The following is a 14562-nucleotide window of genomic DNA, read 5'->3' as shown; positions in this document are numbered from 1 at the left end:
CAAAATTTAATATTTTGGTTTGATGGTCTGAGGGGTTGCTTATCACTGCACCTGTGGCGACACTGAGAATCGAAGATGGTATATAATAATTTAGCCTTTTTAGTTTATCTGATAACATATATGGTGGACTAAATCATTACAAGATTTAAAGATGTGAAGGGAAAAACTGGCCAGGGTAACATTCAAATAAATAGGTCAAAAACTCCTCCACAAGTCACAAGGAGCAGCTCAATGAATTGAAAACAAACAGATAATTTTACATCTCATAAGACTTTCATTACTCAAAATTTTATTGCGGCTGGTGGAGCGGAGTTGAAACTGCTTCCGTGGCAAAGAACAACATGAACACAAGCATCAGAAATGGTGAGCTCTAAAATGTGCAGGTATCTCATTTGCTGTGAAATCTGCTGTTAACAGACTCATAGGTCGGGACATTAATAACTGCAACGATGACAATGAAGATTCAAGATGTCAGTCATTAAGATATAATTACAGCAAGAATGGTTAATTCGTCGAAGATTACCATCTCCATAGGACGCCATTGTTAGAGGAGATGATATAACTTTCTGGGCAATGTTGGTAATATCGTTCAAAGTGATCGAGTCTACAGCTTGTAAGAAGTGCTCCACAGGTTTCCTGCAATATTAAAAAACATGACCCTATAACTTGATGTTGCAGAGGATAAGGGCCATGGAGTTACAAAGAAATAAAAAAAAAAAGTTGGAAGTATGCAATTGTTTTAGAAGAAAAAACGCCTAAAAATTTAAAGGTAGGTTCAATCATAAGATATACCTCTCTCCATATGTTAAAATCTGCCTTCCAATATCCTCGGACACTATCATCTGCAATATATAAAGTGTTAGCTTGCTTTTATTTCTCTGTTTTTCTTTATTTCCTTCTCTTTAAAAGGAAAGGTTCCGATTTAAGTTCAGAAGTGAATACAACCCCAAAAATCAGGTATGCCTGAGAGAAAGAGAAGATAGGGAGTACCCTGGATTCTAGGTTCATCAAAACTGCAGATTTTGTGGACTCTTTGGCACGGTTAAGCTGCACCTGGGAAACTGGCACAATAAACAAAGTGCAAGAAGTATTAGACAGAACTTTTTTCTTTTTTAGAAAAAAAAAAAAGAAATAAAATTGAAATTCTGCAAACCTTGTCCAGGAGTTGCAATTGAGATTAGTTCTGATGCAGCAATATCAACTGCTTGGGCCACAAAGTTAGAACCCTGCATCACAAGATTGGATATTCGCAATTGAAACTATGATATGTAAGAATATGAATAAATAAAATAAAACTAAGACGAATTCAAAATTTTGCAGCTATCATCAACTTGATGAAGGATTAGTACAAAACCAATATAAAAAATTAATTGTTAGATTGTGCCTTACAGTGCTAGCATAAATGCCGAACAGACCCGTGTCATTGAAGATGCTGTTAAATGCAGAAAAAGATTGTATCTGCTGGTACTCATTCAAAACTCGGAGGTCTATTTTGAATCCAAAGCAATATAAAAAAAAATTAACTACATGTAAAGCAATAACAATAAATTGAGGAGAGAATAAAGCACCTAATATGAAAACTAGTAAAAAGAACAAGCCATAGATGAAAGGGGGCAGAAACAAACAGAAAATCCATGAAATACTTACATAACCTTGAGTGCATGCCTTTACCAGGCCCCCCAGCAGAAAATGAACCACCACCTCCCATAAGCATCTGCAGGACTGAGAGATGTTACTAGAATTCATCAAAAAAAAATTTGGTAAGCATGTTTTTTACCCCTGTTATGAGAGTACTTGATCAAGCTTCTATTCCATCTTTTAAAACAATCCAACAAGACAATTTGATAAAGATGTTTTGGTGTAACAGGAAAATAAACATCTTTAGATGTTAAGAAAATGAGGTACCTGAAGAACGGTCAAAACAATGGCATCTTTCTCCTTATGCCAACCACCAGGAACCTCAAACGCCAGGGCAACATGTGTGCTCTGTTCAAATCAAAAGCCTAAGTGAATATATGAAAATGAAGCTATAGAAAACAATATATCTGTGAGATCATAGTATAAGGACCAGGTTTATCATTTTTTTCCAAAAAAAAAAAAAAATGAAACCAACTTTATCATTCATTCAGCCATTTACAAGAATCAACGNCTTTCATTACTCAAAATTTTATTGCGGCTGGTGGAGCGGAGTTGAAACTGCTTCCGTGGCAAAGAACAACATGAACACAAGCATCAGAAATGGTGAGCTCTAAAATGTGCAGGTATCTCATTTGCTGTGAAATCTGCTGTTAACAGACTCATAGGTCGGGACATTAATAACTGCAACGATGACAATGAAGATTCAAGATGTCAGTCATTAAGATATAATTACAGCAAGAATGGTTAATTCGTCGAAGATTACCATCTCCATAGGACGCCATTGTTAGAGGAGATGATATAACTTTCTGGGCAATGTTGGTAATATCGTTCAAAGTGATCGAGTCTACAGCTTGTAAGAAGTGCTCCACAGGTTTCCTGCAATATTAAAAAACATGACCCTATAACTTGATGTTGCAGAGGATAAGGGCCATGGAGTTACAAAGAAATAAAAAAAAAAAGTTGGAAGTATGCAATTGTTTTAGAAGAAAAAACGCCTAAAAATTTAAAGGTAGGTTCAATCATAAGATATACCTCTCTCCATATGTTAAAATCTGCCTTCCAATATCCTCGGACACTATCATCTGCAATATATAAAGTGTTAGCTTGCTTTTATTTCTCTGTTTTTCTTTATTTCCTTCTCTTTAAAAGGAAAGGTTCCGATTTAAGTTCAGAAGTGAATACAACCCCAAAAATCAGGTATGCCTGAGAGAAAGAGAAGATAGGGAGTACCCTGGATTCTAGGTTCATCAAAACTGCAGATTTTGTGGACTCTTTGGCACGGTTAAGCTGCACCTGGGAAACTGGCACAATAAACAAAGTGCAAGAAGTATTAGACAGAACTTTTTTCTTTTTTAGAAAAAAAAAAAAGAAATAAAATTGAAATTCTGCAAACCTTGTCCAGGAGTTGCAATTGAGATTAGTTCTGATGCAGCAATATCAACTGCTTGGGCCACAAAGTTAGAACCCTGCATCACAAGATTGGATATTCGCAATTGAAACTATGATATGTAAGAATATGAATAAATAAAATAAAACTAAGACGAATTCAAAATTTTGCAGCTATCATCAACTTGATGAAGGATTAGTACAAAACCAATATAAAAAATTAATTGTTAGATTGTGCCTTACAGTGCTAGCATAAATGCCGAACAGACCCGTGTCATTGAAGATGCTGTTAAATGCAGAAAAAGATTGTATCTGCTGGTACTCATTCAAAACTCGGAGGTCTATTTTGAATCCAAAGCAATATAAAAAAAAATTAACTACATGTAAAGCAATAACAATAAATTGAGGAGAGAATAAAGCACCTAATATGAAAACTAGTAAAAAGAACAAGCCATAGATGAAAGGGGGCAGAAACAAACAGAAAATCCATGAAATACTTACATAACCTTGAGTGCATGCCTTTACCAGGCCCCCCAGCAGAAAATGAACCACCACCTCCCATAAGCATCTGCAGGACTGAGAGATGTTACTAGAATTCATCAAAAAAAAATTTGGTAAGCATGTTTTTTACCCCTGTTATGAGAGTACTTGATCAAGCTTCTATTCCATCTTTTAAAACAATCCAACAAGACAATTTGATAAAGATGTTTTGGTGTAACAGGAAAATAAACATCTTTAGATGTTAAGAAAATGAGGTACCTGAAGAACGGTCAAAACAATGGCATCTTTCTCCTTATGCCAACCACCAGGAACCTCAAACGCCAGGGCAACATGTGTGCTCTGTTCAAATCAAAAGCCTAAGTGAATATATGAAAATGAAGCTATAGAAAACAATATATCTGTGAGATCATAGTATAAGGACCAGGTTTATCATTTTTTTCCAAAAAAAAAAAAAATGAAACCAACTTTATCATTCATTCAGCCATTTACAAGAATCAACGCCAAATTACCTCACCTGTTTTGGCCAAGTAATATCCAATCCTATGATGTTTATCGTTTCTTTTCTACCGCATGTTATTTTCAAATGGTTGGCCATTTAGATGGCGTTTCAGTATAAAGCTCATCCAAGTCACATCCATTGCACCTCAGTCAAAGTTTGAATCATGGTCTGGATGTATATTATGAATAAATAATATAGAACATATTTATAGTTTATACACACCCCACAGTCAGCTTGACGACGATAATCCCCTCCAACATAGGCAGATTTTGGCAGTTTCAAGCTTGGTACTTTCGGTAGGTCAGATAGAAGAGGTTCTGCAATGGATAAAAGCTCCTCATGTTCAACCCCAGATGCTGCAAGCACCATTCTAGGGGCAGTGTAGTTCTCCTGAAATCCAAAAGTGGGAACTTAAGTACTGGAAAACAGAAAAGGGAACAAAGAAATGAAATTATCTCATATTGAGGAAGGCTAAGAAGATATATGGAGGAAAAAGAGAAGAAAAAGATGAGAGTAGTTATAAAAGAAAGCAAGGTCTCACAGCAATAAATTCCTCCAAGATGGTGCCGTCCAATCTGCTCAACGCAAACTCTGGGGCTACAAGAGGATTTGCAAGAGCACCCGAATACCCAGCAGAATGAATTGCTTCAAGAAGTAAGCCCTGGGGGTTATTTGAAAGTTCTCCAATTTCTGCTTTCAACTTTTGCAGCTGTATGATCACATGGAGTCAAAACATCGGCAATGGACACAGAAGTCCAATACTACCACTTTTCATTCATGATTATCGTACAAGACAAAATTCTAGAAAGGTGACTAGAAGACAGATTATTACCTCTTCTTTGATTTCCCAATCCAAGAATACAGGATTCCTGACACAGTCTACTAGCAATTCCACCATCTCTGGAACATATGTCTTTAAGGCATCAAAAGTGTATCCCATTTGCTCCCGGGAAGCGGAGGCACCTGTGTTACCACCAATAGCTTCTACTTCCCTAACAATGCGCAAATGGCTCCGGTTTGTTGTACTCTTGAAGGCCAACCTTTCTAATAAATGTGATGCTCCAGAAGACGATGGGGTCTCATATATGGAACCGCAATCAAGATATATCCCAATAGAGGCTCCAGGATTCTGGTTAACCAACCAGTCTAAAAATTGTCAGTTCAATAAATAAATAAGTTGACTATAAAAATTAAAACAAGAAAAGCTTAGATGTACATTGTGTTTTAAACTCCATACATACCAAAGAAGTTTCTGAAGCTATTCTCGCACCATTAGGAAGAGTCGTAATCTTGGTTTTGCTTGGTTCAACGTGATCGGGCAATGGCGGTGGAAGAGTAATGTCAGATAGAGGTGTTTCCAATGGGGGAAGAGAGCTTGAACGTTCTCCAGTGAGCCAGCTGAAAAAGCCTCCAGACGTCGGTCTTGCAGCAACTGCACTGGATGTTGCAAACCTAGAGGCCCCCAAATTGGCCGCATGGTTCTAATTCCAAGAAATTACATTACAAAAAAAAAAAAAAAAAAAATCAGAAATGAATTTTTCTAACAATTTTCTATTAGAAATTCATTTCCACGAGAACTCTCAATCTCTTGAAAGCTGTTAAAGAAAACAATGCTAGGAGAACCCATTTCAATATACATTCAAGCGAGATACACGATGCGAGAAATGCAGTTCGAAGACATAAACCTAGCTCAGAGTAAGATTACAAAGATAGTATCCCGTACTCCATCCAAACGAAGAGCCATTTTCATGTTAAAAATTACGACACCATCACTGTATTGATAATGGCAGTAAGTCACCTAAGCAAGAATCAATCCACAATCAAGAAATCAAAATGCCAGCCCATCTCTCCAGCGTCCGAGTGGATGCAACACAAGTATTTTCCATTCTAAGCATCTAAGAACCATCCAAACCAATACACGATCCAAAGATTTATCAAAGCTTGCAATCATAACAACCAAACCCCATACAGAACACATCAAACAGCAACCAACATTAAAAAAAAAAAAAAAGACAAAAAAACAGATCTTTAACACACCCCATCTTCAATTATCAAAAGAGATTCATAAAACACATCAATTTCCTGTCTCACAGTTGGTAAAAATTTCTTCCAAAGGGAAATTATAGGACGAACTGACTGACCTTGAGCAACCTGAGTCGTGAACCGGCGATTCTGTGCATGGTGGAGCTCAGTCGCAGTGAACCCTAGAGAATCTTTCTTCTTTTCGCTCGAGTTTCGTTTTGGAGAGAAACCCAAACGGTGGCTACGATGGGTGCAGTAGAAGATTAGTATATAGTAATCTTTTTTTTACCTTCTCTATTTCGTCTTAGTTTCTTATTAATTTAATTAAATCGCTTACCCTTCATAAATTTCCAATTCTTTTAATAAATTTAATTCTAGAAATGCTTTAATTTCATACTTAATAAAATAAATAAATTAGAACAAAACAAGGGGGCCATTGCAAGTGTCATTCCTTCAACAGACATGAAACATGATCAGACCAAGACAAGCATGCCCTTTGGTGTCACTGCTTCAAACCATGTCCATTAAATTATACTCTTTTAAAACAAAAACATAATATAAAATGAAAAGAAAAAGAAAAAAGAGGTCCAAAATCTCCAATGGTTTAAGACCATATGTTACAGTATAATTGGGCAATCCATTAAAGTTACCAATATATTTCAAATAGTCAACTATTAGAAGTAAAAGTCAACCCTTCTTTCTCTATCTCCTTCTTCTAATTGAACTTTCCTTTTTCTAAGAAACAATTGAATTACATCATTAATTACGTTACAAAATTTACCCATTACAGATTCAGATTCTGTTGTAGTCCGTGAGCCGTAGGTAGAAGATCACAGTTCGCACCAATAATAATAAGAACCATGGACGATTCAAGAATATTCCATTTCAATCCCTCTCTGATTCTTCCTTTTTTTTTTTTTTTTTTTTACTTCTTCTACAATCCACCAGACGCCATGACCTTTTATACCCATTTTCAAATTCAGCAAGTCGCCACCATCTGACGTCGCCGCCGATCAGCCTACCCCACCACCGTCCTCTGCTTTAAATATATGCCTCCCCTTCTTCCTTCTTCTTTGACCTTCTCCAGTTTCCGTTTCTAACTTCTCTTCTCCCACTTTCCTTTGACTTCTGCTGCATCACCGCTTTCACAACAGTGGATCATCTCTGATGGCTTGTAATGGCGTTAATGGAGATTCCATCGGTAACGGCTTTCATTATGTTCTTGAAGATGTCCCTCACTTGACTGATTATCTCCCTGACCTTCCGGTAACCCTCTCTCTTCTCTGTTTGTTTCTTCCAAAATTTCAGACATGTCTTAATCCTTCATCCATGCTGTAAAATCTACTTTGATTCTATGTTTTTGTCGTTTTTCCCTTCCATCCCACTTGTAATTTTATCTGCTTGTTTTCAGGGGTATCCTAATCCTTTACAAGATAATCCTGCCTATTCTGCAGTCAAGTATGTTCCTTCACTGTAGCCTGTTACACAGTTTTTCTCTATTCATCCATCCATAAACTAACCAGAATTTTGTGTTCATCAGGCAATATTTTGTTAACGTGGATGATGCTGTTGCTCAAAATGTAAGTGACCCATTTCTAACTTCACAGTTTGAGATCAATCTGTTCTAAGATTTTGTTCAAAACAGGTTGTTGTTCAGAACAATAGTCCTAGAGGGACACATTTTCGACGAGCTGGACCTCGACAAAAGGTTAAACAAATGTTTCTTCATCTTCATTTCCCCCCCTACAATCTCTTTGTCATCATCGTAATCAAAGTGCAACACTTTTTCAGGTGTTTTTTGAATCCGATGAAGTTCATGCGTGCATTGTAACTTGTGGTGGTTTGTGTCCGGGTCTTAATACAGTGATTAGGGAAATAGTATGTGGATTGTACCACATGTATGGCGTCCGCACAGTTGTTGGAATTGAGGTGATTATAGACGCTTTGAACTTTCCTTAACCACCATTTGATGTGATCACTAAAACGCCCAGTTGTTTCACCTAATAACATATAGGGAGGGTACAAAGGCTTCTACGCTAGGAATACAATTCCTTTAACACCAAAAATGGTGAACAACATCCATAAACGTGGAGGCACCATCCTTGGGACCTCAAGAGGTGGCCACAATACCACCAAGATTGTTGACAGCATTCAACATAGAGGCATCAATCAGGTCTATATACTTGGAGGGGATGGAACCCAGAAAGGAGCTGCTGCTATTTTTGAGGTAATCCACATTGGTTTGGCTATTTGCAGGTGGGTTAGTGGGTTAGTGTGATATCCCACATTGGTTGGAGAGGAGAACAAAACACCTTTAAGGTGGGAAAATCTCTCCCTAGCAGACGCGTTTTAAAAATTTTGAGGGGAAGCCCGAAAGGAAAAGTCCGAAGAGGACAATATCTGCCCGTGGTGGACTTTGTGTTAGATTTTGTATTGGATGTCATAAACTTATGTTTCTCATTCATGCAGGAAATTAAGAGGCGTGGCCTCAAAGTTGCAGTAGCTGGAATTCCAAAGACCATCGATAATGACATTCCAGTAATACAAACAGTAAACTTGTTTGTTGATCACTTATGAACATTGATGCAAGTTCAAATTCTATCTTATTTCAGGTCATTGACAAGTCATTTGGTTTTGACACTGCCGTTGAAGAAGCTCAACGTGCCATTAGTGCTGCTCATGTTGAATCAGAAAGTAATGATAATTGCATAGGTTTGGTCAAGTTGATGGGTCGCAACAGTGGTAAGCTTCAATCATTTCATCACTAGTTCGGGGTGTGAAATCGTGACCAAAATGTGTATTCTTAACCATTCCCTTCTTTGTCAAAGGTTTTATTGCAATGTATGCAACTCTCGCAAGCAGAGATGTTGATTGCTGCTTGATACCAGAGTCACCCTTTTATCTTGAAGGAGAGGGAGGCCTCTTCGAATATATTGAGCATTGTATAGAAGAACAAGGACACATGGTTATAGTGATAGCTGAAGGGGCAGGACAAGAACTTATTTTGAAAAGCATGCATAAACTAGATGAACAAGATGCTTCAGGAAATAAGCTACACCAGGATGTTGGGTTATGGATATCCCAACAAATCAAAGTTCGTCCTCCTCTTTAACTCTACCAAATACTCATTGATTTAGATAGAGATTAACAAAGAATTTTTGTTGATCCAGGACTACTTCAAAAAAAAGAAGAAGATTACAATAAATCTCAAATACATAGATCCTACTTACATGATTCGTGCAGTTCCCAGCATTGCATCAGATAACATATTCTGCACCCTCCTTGCTCATAGTGCGATTCACGGTGCAATGGCGGGATACACAGGATTCACAGTAGGGCCTGTAAACGGGAGACATGCTTACATACCATTTAATGTGAGGCCAATATCATATACTTTACTTTACTTCTGCTATAGTTACATAAAAAAGAGTTTCAGTAGCAGAACATAGAGCAAACTAAACAGCCAAGTTTATGATATTTGCAGCGGATCATTGAAAGACAGAACAAAGTAGTGATTACCGACAGGATGTGGGCAAGGCTGCTGTCTTCAACCAACCAGCCAAGTTTCTTGCACCCTAAACATATGGGTGGCGAGGAGGAGAATGGTAAGAATCCACAACTCAATGGGTAAGCAGTTCTACAGAAGAGAAGAAGAAGTTATCCCCACACTTGTACTCTAATTTACTTACAACTGTACTACGTCCTAGAGATGAACTCAATTATTCTATAGGTTGAGCTTGGTATTATTAAACCAGCCAAATTTGTTGAGATGTCGAGATGGAAAATAAGGTCAGATGGGATCCTCTGCCCCCACGAACTTCGACTTGTTCCATAGCTCATGTGCTGTAATAAAATAGTCTTATGTTCTTGACGGTCTTTCATCAACTAATGTATGTTCCCATACTAGTTTATAATAAGAGAATAAATTGTCTTTTCCAATGTGAAGAACTTACACGAAATAAGATAATTGCAATTATTTTGGAGTTCCTAATCCAAATTCAATATCTTTTATGATACTGGGAGTGGATGGATTGTGCAACCTTAGATTATGGTAGCTGTGGATCATCTAAATCTTCATTGTCCACAACAATGGACGATAATGCCGCCGCTCATTCTGATTATGAGACCCAAATCTATAGCCACCATTTTCCATCTTAATGTATGTGTATATATATATGCAATTTACTTTTAAATTTGTACATCAGGTTGAACTATTTATAATAATAATAATAAAAGACAAACATTTGAATGTTTTTCTAATACAAAATAAACTATCTTGCCATAGGGCCCATCTCGAAATGGAAGGTCGAGGAGATTGTTGTAATAGAGTCAATTTGCTTACCACTTTGATTTAACTCAAGGTTTAGACATTCTTTGAGCTCGCTTACAACCTGACTCATTGTCAACCTATTTATTGGATTACGAGCCGTGCAAGACATTCCTATGTCTACTGCTTTCCACACGGAGTTAGTATTGCAGTCGTCTTTTATGTTGGGATCAATTATAGAGTAGATGTCGCCTTGGTTGATGTTGGAATCAACCCACTGAATAATGTGACTTTTCTCACTAGTTTTCACTAGTACCGGTCTTCCTGTGATGAGTTCTAGAATAACAATTCCAAAGCTGTAAACATCGCTCTTCTCTGTCAATTTGTATGATGAGTAATACCTAAAGGGAAAAAAAATGTAAGTATTTTAAAAACTATAATTTTAAGTGAGTTTTTTCATATTTTGACACAGTGAAATGATAGTAGAAAGGACATACTCTGGATCAAGGTAACCAGGAGTTCCAACCACTCTCGTCGTCACATGAGTGGCACCGCCTTCATTAGGAAATGCTCTTGATAGGCCAAAGTCAGCAAGTTTTGCTTGTAAATACTCATTCAATAAAATGTTGCTTGTTTTGATGTCCCTGTGAATAATTGGAGGCCTACAACCATCATGTAAATATTCCAATCCTGCATAAATGTAGACTCGTAGGGTTAAAATGGATATAAGACTTCAACTATAGCAAAGCTTTGCCTATCATTTAATTAGTTGCTACCTTGTGCTGAATCCAATGCTATTTTAAGTCTTTCTTCCCATCTTAAAACTTTTCCTCTTCCACCTGCATGAAGTTTATTAAAAGAATATTGGTAGAAGTAGTGGTGTTCTAACTATTGATCTCAATTCGGTTCCTACCAGAAAGCACTGATCCTAGATTTCCTTTGCCCATGTATTCATAGACAAGTCCCATTCTTGCCTCCCCTTCATTGCAATATCCAACCAGGCTAGTTAAGTTTCTGTGATGAACTCTCAAAAGAAGATCGACCTGTGATGAGTTAACATTCTTATAAGTAGTCTAAATAAGCATAGAAATAAAGTTAATGGTGCTATAACAATTGGGTTAATACCTCTGCTTGAAATTCTTGATACCCTTGAGTTGATTTTGGAGATAGCATCTTTACTGCCACTTCACTGTTACCCATGACACCATAATATACCTTTCCGAACCCACCTTCACCCAATAGTCTACTGAAATTATTGGTCATTTTTAAGATGTCTGTGTAGGAAAGTTGGCGATTTGGTGTCCGTAATGGCTCATGTGGATGAAGCTCAACTTCAGAATTTACTGGTGAATGGGGGTCCGCGATGGTTGGACCTATAGAACACTTAGAAGTTAAGTACAGAGATGCTACAGAAATTATGATTTAAAGAAAGAGTTAATCAGAAACTTATTGGCTTACCTTTAGAACTTCTTTTCCGTCGAATGAAGTAAACATAAGCTAAAATCAATATTATAATGATGATAGCGCCACCAATTGCTGCAACTATAGGAACTACTATGTTATTCTTCTTCTTTTCACTTGTTGTCTCATGCAGATTCGGGTTTCCCTCCACACTTATGAAAAGTAATATTCATCATGAATATTAATAAATTAGTAAAAAGGCTTGGAAGGACGAATTAAGGAATTCAATAAGCAGTTATAAGGTTTAATGAAAATCAAAAGGAAACCTTAATGAAAGAGAGCCTTTGTTCTTTCTGTCAATAAGTGCAGCAGGAATCAGTCCTGATAGGTTGTTTCCGGATAAGTTTCTGTAACAATAGTAATTAGAACGTGATCTACATAAATCTTCTACAAAATATTGATCTTTTATATGGGATTTAAAGTAAACTTACATAACGGTCAACGATGACATTCCAACAAGAAAATCAGGCACCGGTCCACTTAAGCTATTATTTGACAAATCCCTGAGGAAGATAAACTAATTTATCAATCTCTTGAGGGGTGGGAGGTCGAATCATTGACCCCTCAAGATGATAATTGATGCATAATTATGGAAAAAAAATATTTTGCTAGATTTGGTTAGTTTTAAGAGACTGTAAAACATGGCGAAAGAGAATTCCAGAAGAGGTACAAAAAAAGGCACTTACAAAACCACTAGCTTTGCTAGATTTGATATGTTGGCTGAAATTTGTCCAGTCAATCCACTCGACGATAAATCTCTGTGAAGAATTGGACTATCAGCCTAACTTCCATATAAAAGGAACCATTCCAAGAAAGTAATAGCAAAATAAATGCAAAGATACTCACAGCCCTGTGATTCTTGGAGGAGTTGAAGCATCATGACTACAGTTGACACCCTGCCAAGCAAACATTTTGGGGGCACATGGATCCCCTTGCCAGTCTTTTGTAACCCCGTAATTATTCTTAATGGATTCAATGGCATCAACTTCAAAGAAGTAATTAAAGGGGTATGGAAGTGAATATTTAGAGATTAAAAAAAAATGATAAGATGCAGAAAGATCAATGGTCATAAATGTTACCGTCATCTTGTTCTGTTGTGGGTTGTGTGAAGTTCATCACTTTGTATATCTCAATTGCGTTCAGGATGGGCGGAAGAGTTGACCCTTCGGACATGATCAATTTACAGTCATATGTATCATTGTTAGTAAAGGGAGTTATGCTATGACCTACCAATTCTGATAGATAAACAGGGGAAATCCTCTCGTTTATCCAAAGCTTGTCATTCACATAGATATTGAATGATCTAGACTGATTGGCTTTGAGCTCTTGAAGTTCAGCAAAGTACATGTATACATAGTACTGGGTTGTGATATCAATATCGCCCCAAGAAAATTCCATTGGTGCACTTGCATTTATTACTGTGGAGGCCGTACTTAACACTTTAGCAGGTGCTTTAAAACCAAGAACATCTTCGTTGTTAATCGACTTCAAAAGTGTAGTACTTATGGGAGTCCATTTGACCATTGGAGTTAGTGGACTCCAAACACGATCGTATACATCATCTGGAAATCTAAAACTCCATAAACATAAACTTCATTAGAAAAAATGAGCCATGATGAATGATAAACTCTATGCTTTGATAGAGAAATGATATCACCGACCGAATGAAAGTATCGTTTGGAGCACCAACGTCCAAGCGTAAGAAGGCTGTCAATGATCCACTCAGGGTAACGTAACTGGTATTTGGCAATGGCCTCAACTCTATGGCTGAAATGAAGGGTACTCCATTCCCTGTGTTGACAAGGCAAACCTGAACTTGATTTGACGTTGTGATGTGAATGATCTCCACATCTATAATAGTCTGTACCTTTGGTAGTGTTACCGTTGTCCAAAAGTTGGGTCCAAAATATATATCAAATGTAGGAGTGCTATTTTTGGCATCATAATTTGCATACAAGAAACTGGAACGAATCAAATACTTGGTGCCAGGCTTCACTGGAATGGTATAGCAGTTCCTTATTCCTTCAGGAAAGCTTCTTAGATTCCATAGTTGTTGCAGAAGGGTATCCAGTGTATAATCTGATGATATGCTAGATACCAACCCAGTTTCCACGTAGTTAGAATCAGAGACATAATCTATACCCGTAGTTGGTTCAGTATAACTAGAGTTAGACCCACAATCAATACTGATGAAGCCTGAAAAACAGTACAAGAAAAAGGCAGGTTATAAACTATAAGAGCTAAAGTTCACTTGCGTTCTTTAGGCTTTCCATTTCGAGCTTTCTTGTAACGTTTTTAAAATGCGACTATTATAGAGAGTAAGGAAAATACAGACCTTGTTGGGTTTGAGCATGAACCAGATACAGAACAAAAGAAGTGGCGAGAAAGGCAAGAAAGAAGGCGTTGAAGAATCTGCCCATTGGGTTTGGATGAGTAGAGAGTAAGGCATTTCGTCGAACAATTTATGGGGTTTGCTAACATGAATTTGTCAACTGAGAGCTCTCTTTGTTGGGTCGTGAAGAGTGACATGTCTATTAAAAATTTTGGAAACGAGTGATACTCAACTACGCAACGTGTATATATATATATATTTTGCCATTTTTCTTTATATATAATTTTAATATCCTTAAAATATCATTTTCATTCTGATTATTATACTTATTCAAATTTATATTTTATAATTCAACAAAAACTTAAAATTAATATTTATTGAGTTTAATAAAACTAAAGATAATATTTGATTGTGTGTAAGGCATGATCATTCCTTCCGAGGAAGGCTAAACCTGTT

At 37.0% G+C, this 14562-nt stretch overlaps 4 protein-coding genes across 4 annotated transcripts; 1 reads left to right on the top strand and 3 right to left on the bottom strand.

The window, feature by feature from the left end:
* Nucleotides 1-154: 154 nt before the first annotated feature.
* Nucleotides 155-2014, bottom strand: LOC111492698 (mitochondrial-processing peptidase subunit alpha-like). The gene is made up of 8 exons (XM_023142099.1): nt 1906-2014; nt 1648-1714; nt 1390-1487; nt 1154-1226; nt 991-1061; nt 793-842; nt 524-636; nt 155-441 (listed from the first exon to the last, which is right to left on the bottom strand). Exons 2-8 carry the CDS (start codon nt 1712-1714, stop codon nt 389-391), a joined length of 525 nt encoding a protein of 174 aa, XP_022997867.1. The 5' UTR covers nt 1906-2014; the 3' UTR covers nt 155-388.
* Nucleotides 2015-2142: 128 nt separating this feature from the next.
* On the bottom strand, nt 2143-6314 carry LOC111492687 (mitochondrial-processing peptidase subunit alpha-like). The gene is made up of 13 exons (XM_023142082.1): nt 6166-6314; nt 5266-5505; nt 4857-5153; nt 4566-4733; nt 4247-4414; nt 3784-3864; nt 3526-3592; nt 3268-3365; nt 3032-3104; nt 2869-2939; nt 2671-2720; nt 2402-2514; nt 2143-2319 (listed from the first exon to the last, which is right to left on the bottom strand). Exons 1-13 carry the CDS (start codon nt 6202-6204, stop codon nt 2267-2269), a joined length of 1518 nt encoding a protein of 505 aa, XP_022997850.1. The 5' UTR covers nt 6205-6314; the 3' UTR covers nt 2143-2266.
* A 507-nt stretch (nt 6315-6821) lies between these two features.
* Nucleotides 6822-9985, top strand: LOC111492688 (ATP-dependent 6-phosphofructokinase 3-like). Its single transcript, XM_023142083.1, has 11 exons — nt 6822-7312; nt 7458-7504; nt 7587-7626; nt 7692-7754; nt 7838-7975; nt 8061-8273; nt 8516-8584; nt 8659-8788; nt 8875-9140; nt 9217-9420; nt 9531-9985. Exons 1-11 carry the CDS (start codon nt 7214-7216, stop codon nt 9675-9677), a joined length of 1416 nt encoding a protein of 471 aa, XP_022997851.1. The 5' UTR covers nt 6822-7213; the 3' UTR covers nt 9678-9985.
* Nucleotides 9986-10136: 151 nt separating this feature from the next.
* LOC111492681 (LRR receptor-like serine/threonine-protein kinase IOS1) lies at nt 10137-14295 on the bottom strand. Its single transcript, XM_023142077.1, has 13 exons — nt 14110-14295; nt 13436-13970; nt 12854-13344; nt 12621-12759; nt 12461-12532; nt 12206-12277; nt 12041-12121; nt 11772-11926; nt 11439-11686; nt 11227-11356; nt 11090-11152; nt 10811-11003; nt 10137-10714 (listed from the first exon to the last, which is right to left on the bottom strand). Exons 1-13 carry the CDS (start codon nt 14192-14194, stop codon nt 10318-10320), a joined length of 2661 nt encoding a protein of 886 aa, XP_022997845.1. The 5' UTR covers nt 14195-14295; the 3' UTR covers nt 10137-10317.
* Nucleotides 14296-14562: the final 267 nt, after the last annotated feature.

This window comes from Cucurbita maxima, unplaced genomic scaffold (assembly GCF_002738345.1).
Source record: "Cucurbita maxima cultivar Rimu unplaced genomic scaffold, Cmax_1.0 Cma_Scf00018, whole genome shotgun sequence".
NCBI classification, from domain to species: domain Eukaryota; kingdom Viridiplantae; phylum Streptophyta; class Magnoliopsida; order Cucurbitales; family Cucurbitaceae; genus Cucurbita; species Cucurbita maxima.
The sequence above is the reverse complement of the archived record's forward strand: the minus strand, read 5'-3'. Positions and strand labels throughout refer to the sequence as shown.

Excerpts from the sequence above, each read along its gene's own strand:
- LOC111492688 (XM_023142083.1), top strand. The coding sequence starts at position 7,214 with ATGGCTTGTAATGGCGTTAATGGAGATTCCATCGGTAACGGCTTTCAT. Across the intron at positions 7,505-7,586 it reads CCTGCCTATTCTGCAGTCAA|GCAATATTTTGTTAACGTGG; the intron begins GTATGTTCCTTC and ends TGTGTTCATCAG. Across the intron at positions 7,755-7,837 it reads GAGCTGGACCTCGACAAAAG|GTGTTTTTTGAATCCGATGA; the intron begins GTTAAACAAATG and ends ACACTTTTTCAG.
- LOC111492687 (XM_023142082.1), bottom strand. The coding sequence starts at position 6,204 with ATGCACAGAATCGCCGGTTCACGACTCAGGTTGCTCAAG. Across the intron at positions 5,506-6,165 it reads CACGACTCAGGTTGCTCAAG|AACCATGCGGCCAATTTGGG; the intron begins GTCAGTCAGTTC and ends TCTTGGAATTAG. Across the intron at positions 3,105-3,267 it reads TCGGCATTTATGCTAGCACT|GGTTCTAACTTTGTGGCCCA; the intron begins GTAAGGCACAAT and ends CTTGTGATGCAG.
- LOC111492681 (XM_023142077.1), bottom strand. The coding sequence starts at position 14,194 with ATGGGCAGATTCTTCAACGCCTTCTTTCTTGCCTTTCTCGCCACTTCT. Across the intron at positions 12,533-12,620 it reads CCTCCAAGAATCACAGGGCT|AGATTTATCGTCGAGTGGAT; the intron begins GTGAGTATCTTT and ends AATTCTTCACAG. Across the intron at positions 12,122-12,205 it reads ATGTCATCGTTGACCGTTAT|AAACTTATCCGGAAACAACC; the intron begins GTAAGTTTACTT and ends CTATTGTTACAG.
- LOC111492698 (XM_023142099.1), bottom strand. The coding sequence starts at position 1,714 with ATGCTTATGGGAGGTGGTGGTTCATTTTCTGCTGGGGGGCCTGGTAAA. Across the intron at positions 1,227-1,389 it reads TCGGCATTTATGCTAGCACT|GGTTCTAACTTTGTGGCCCA; the intron begins GTAAGGCACAAT and ends CTTGTGATGCAG. Across the intron at positions 637-792 it reads ATTTTAACATATGGAGAGAG|GAAACCTGTGGAGCACTTCT; the intron begins GTATATCTTATG and ends TTAATATTGCAG.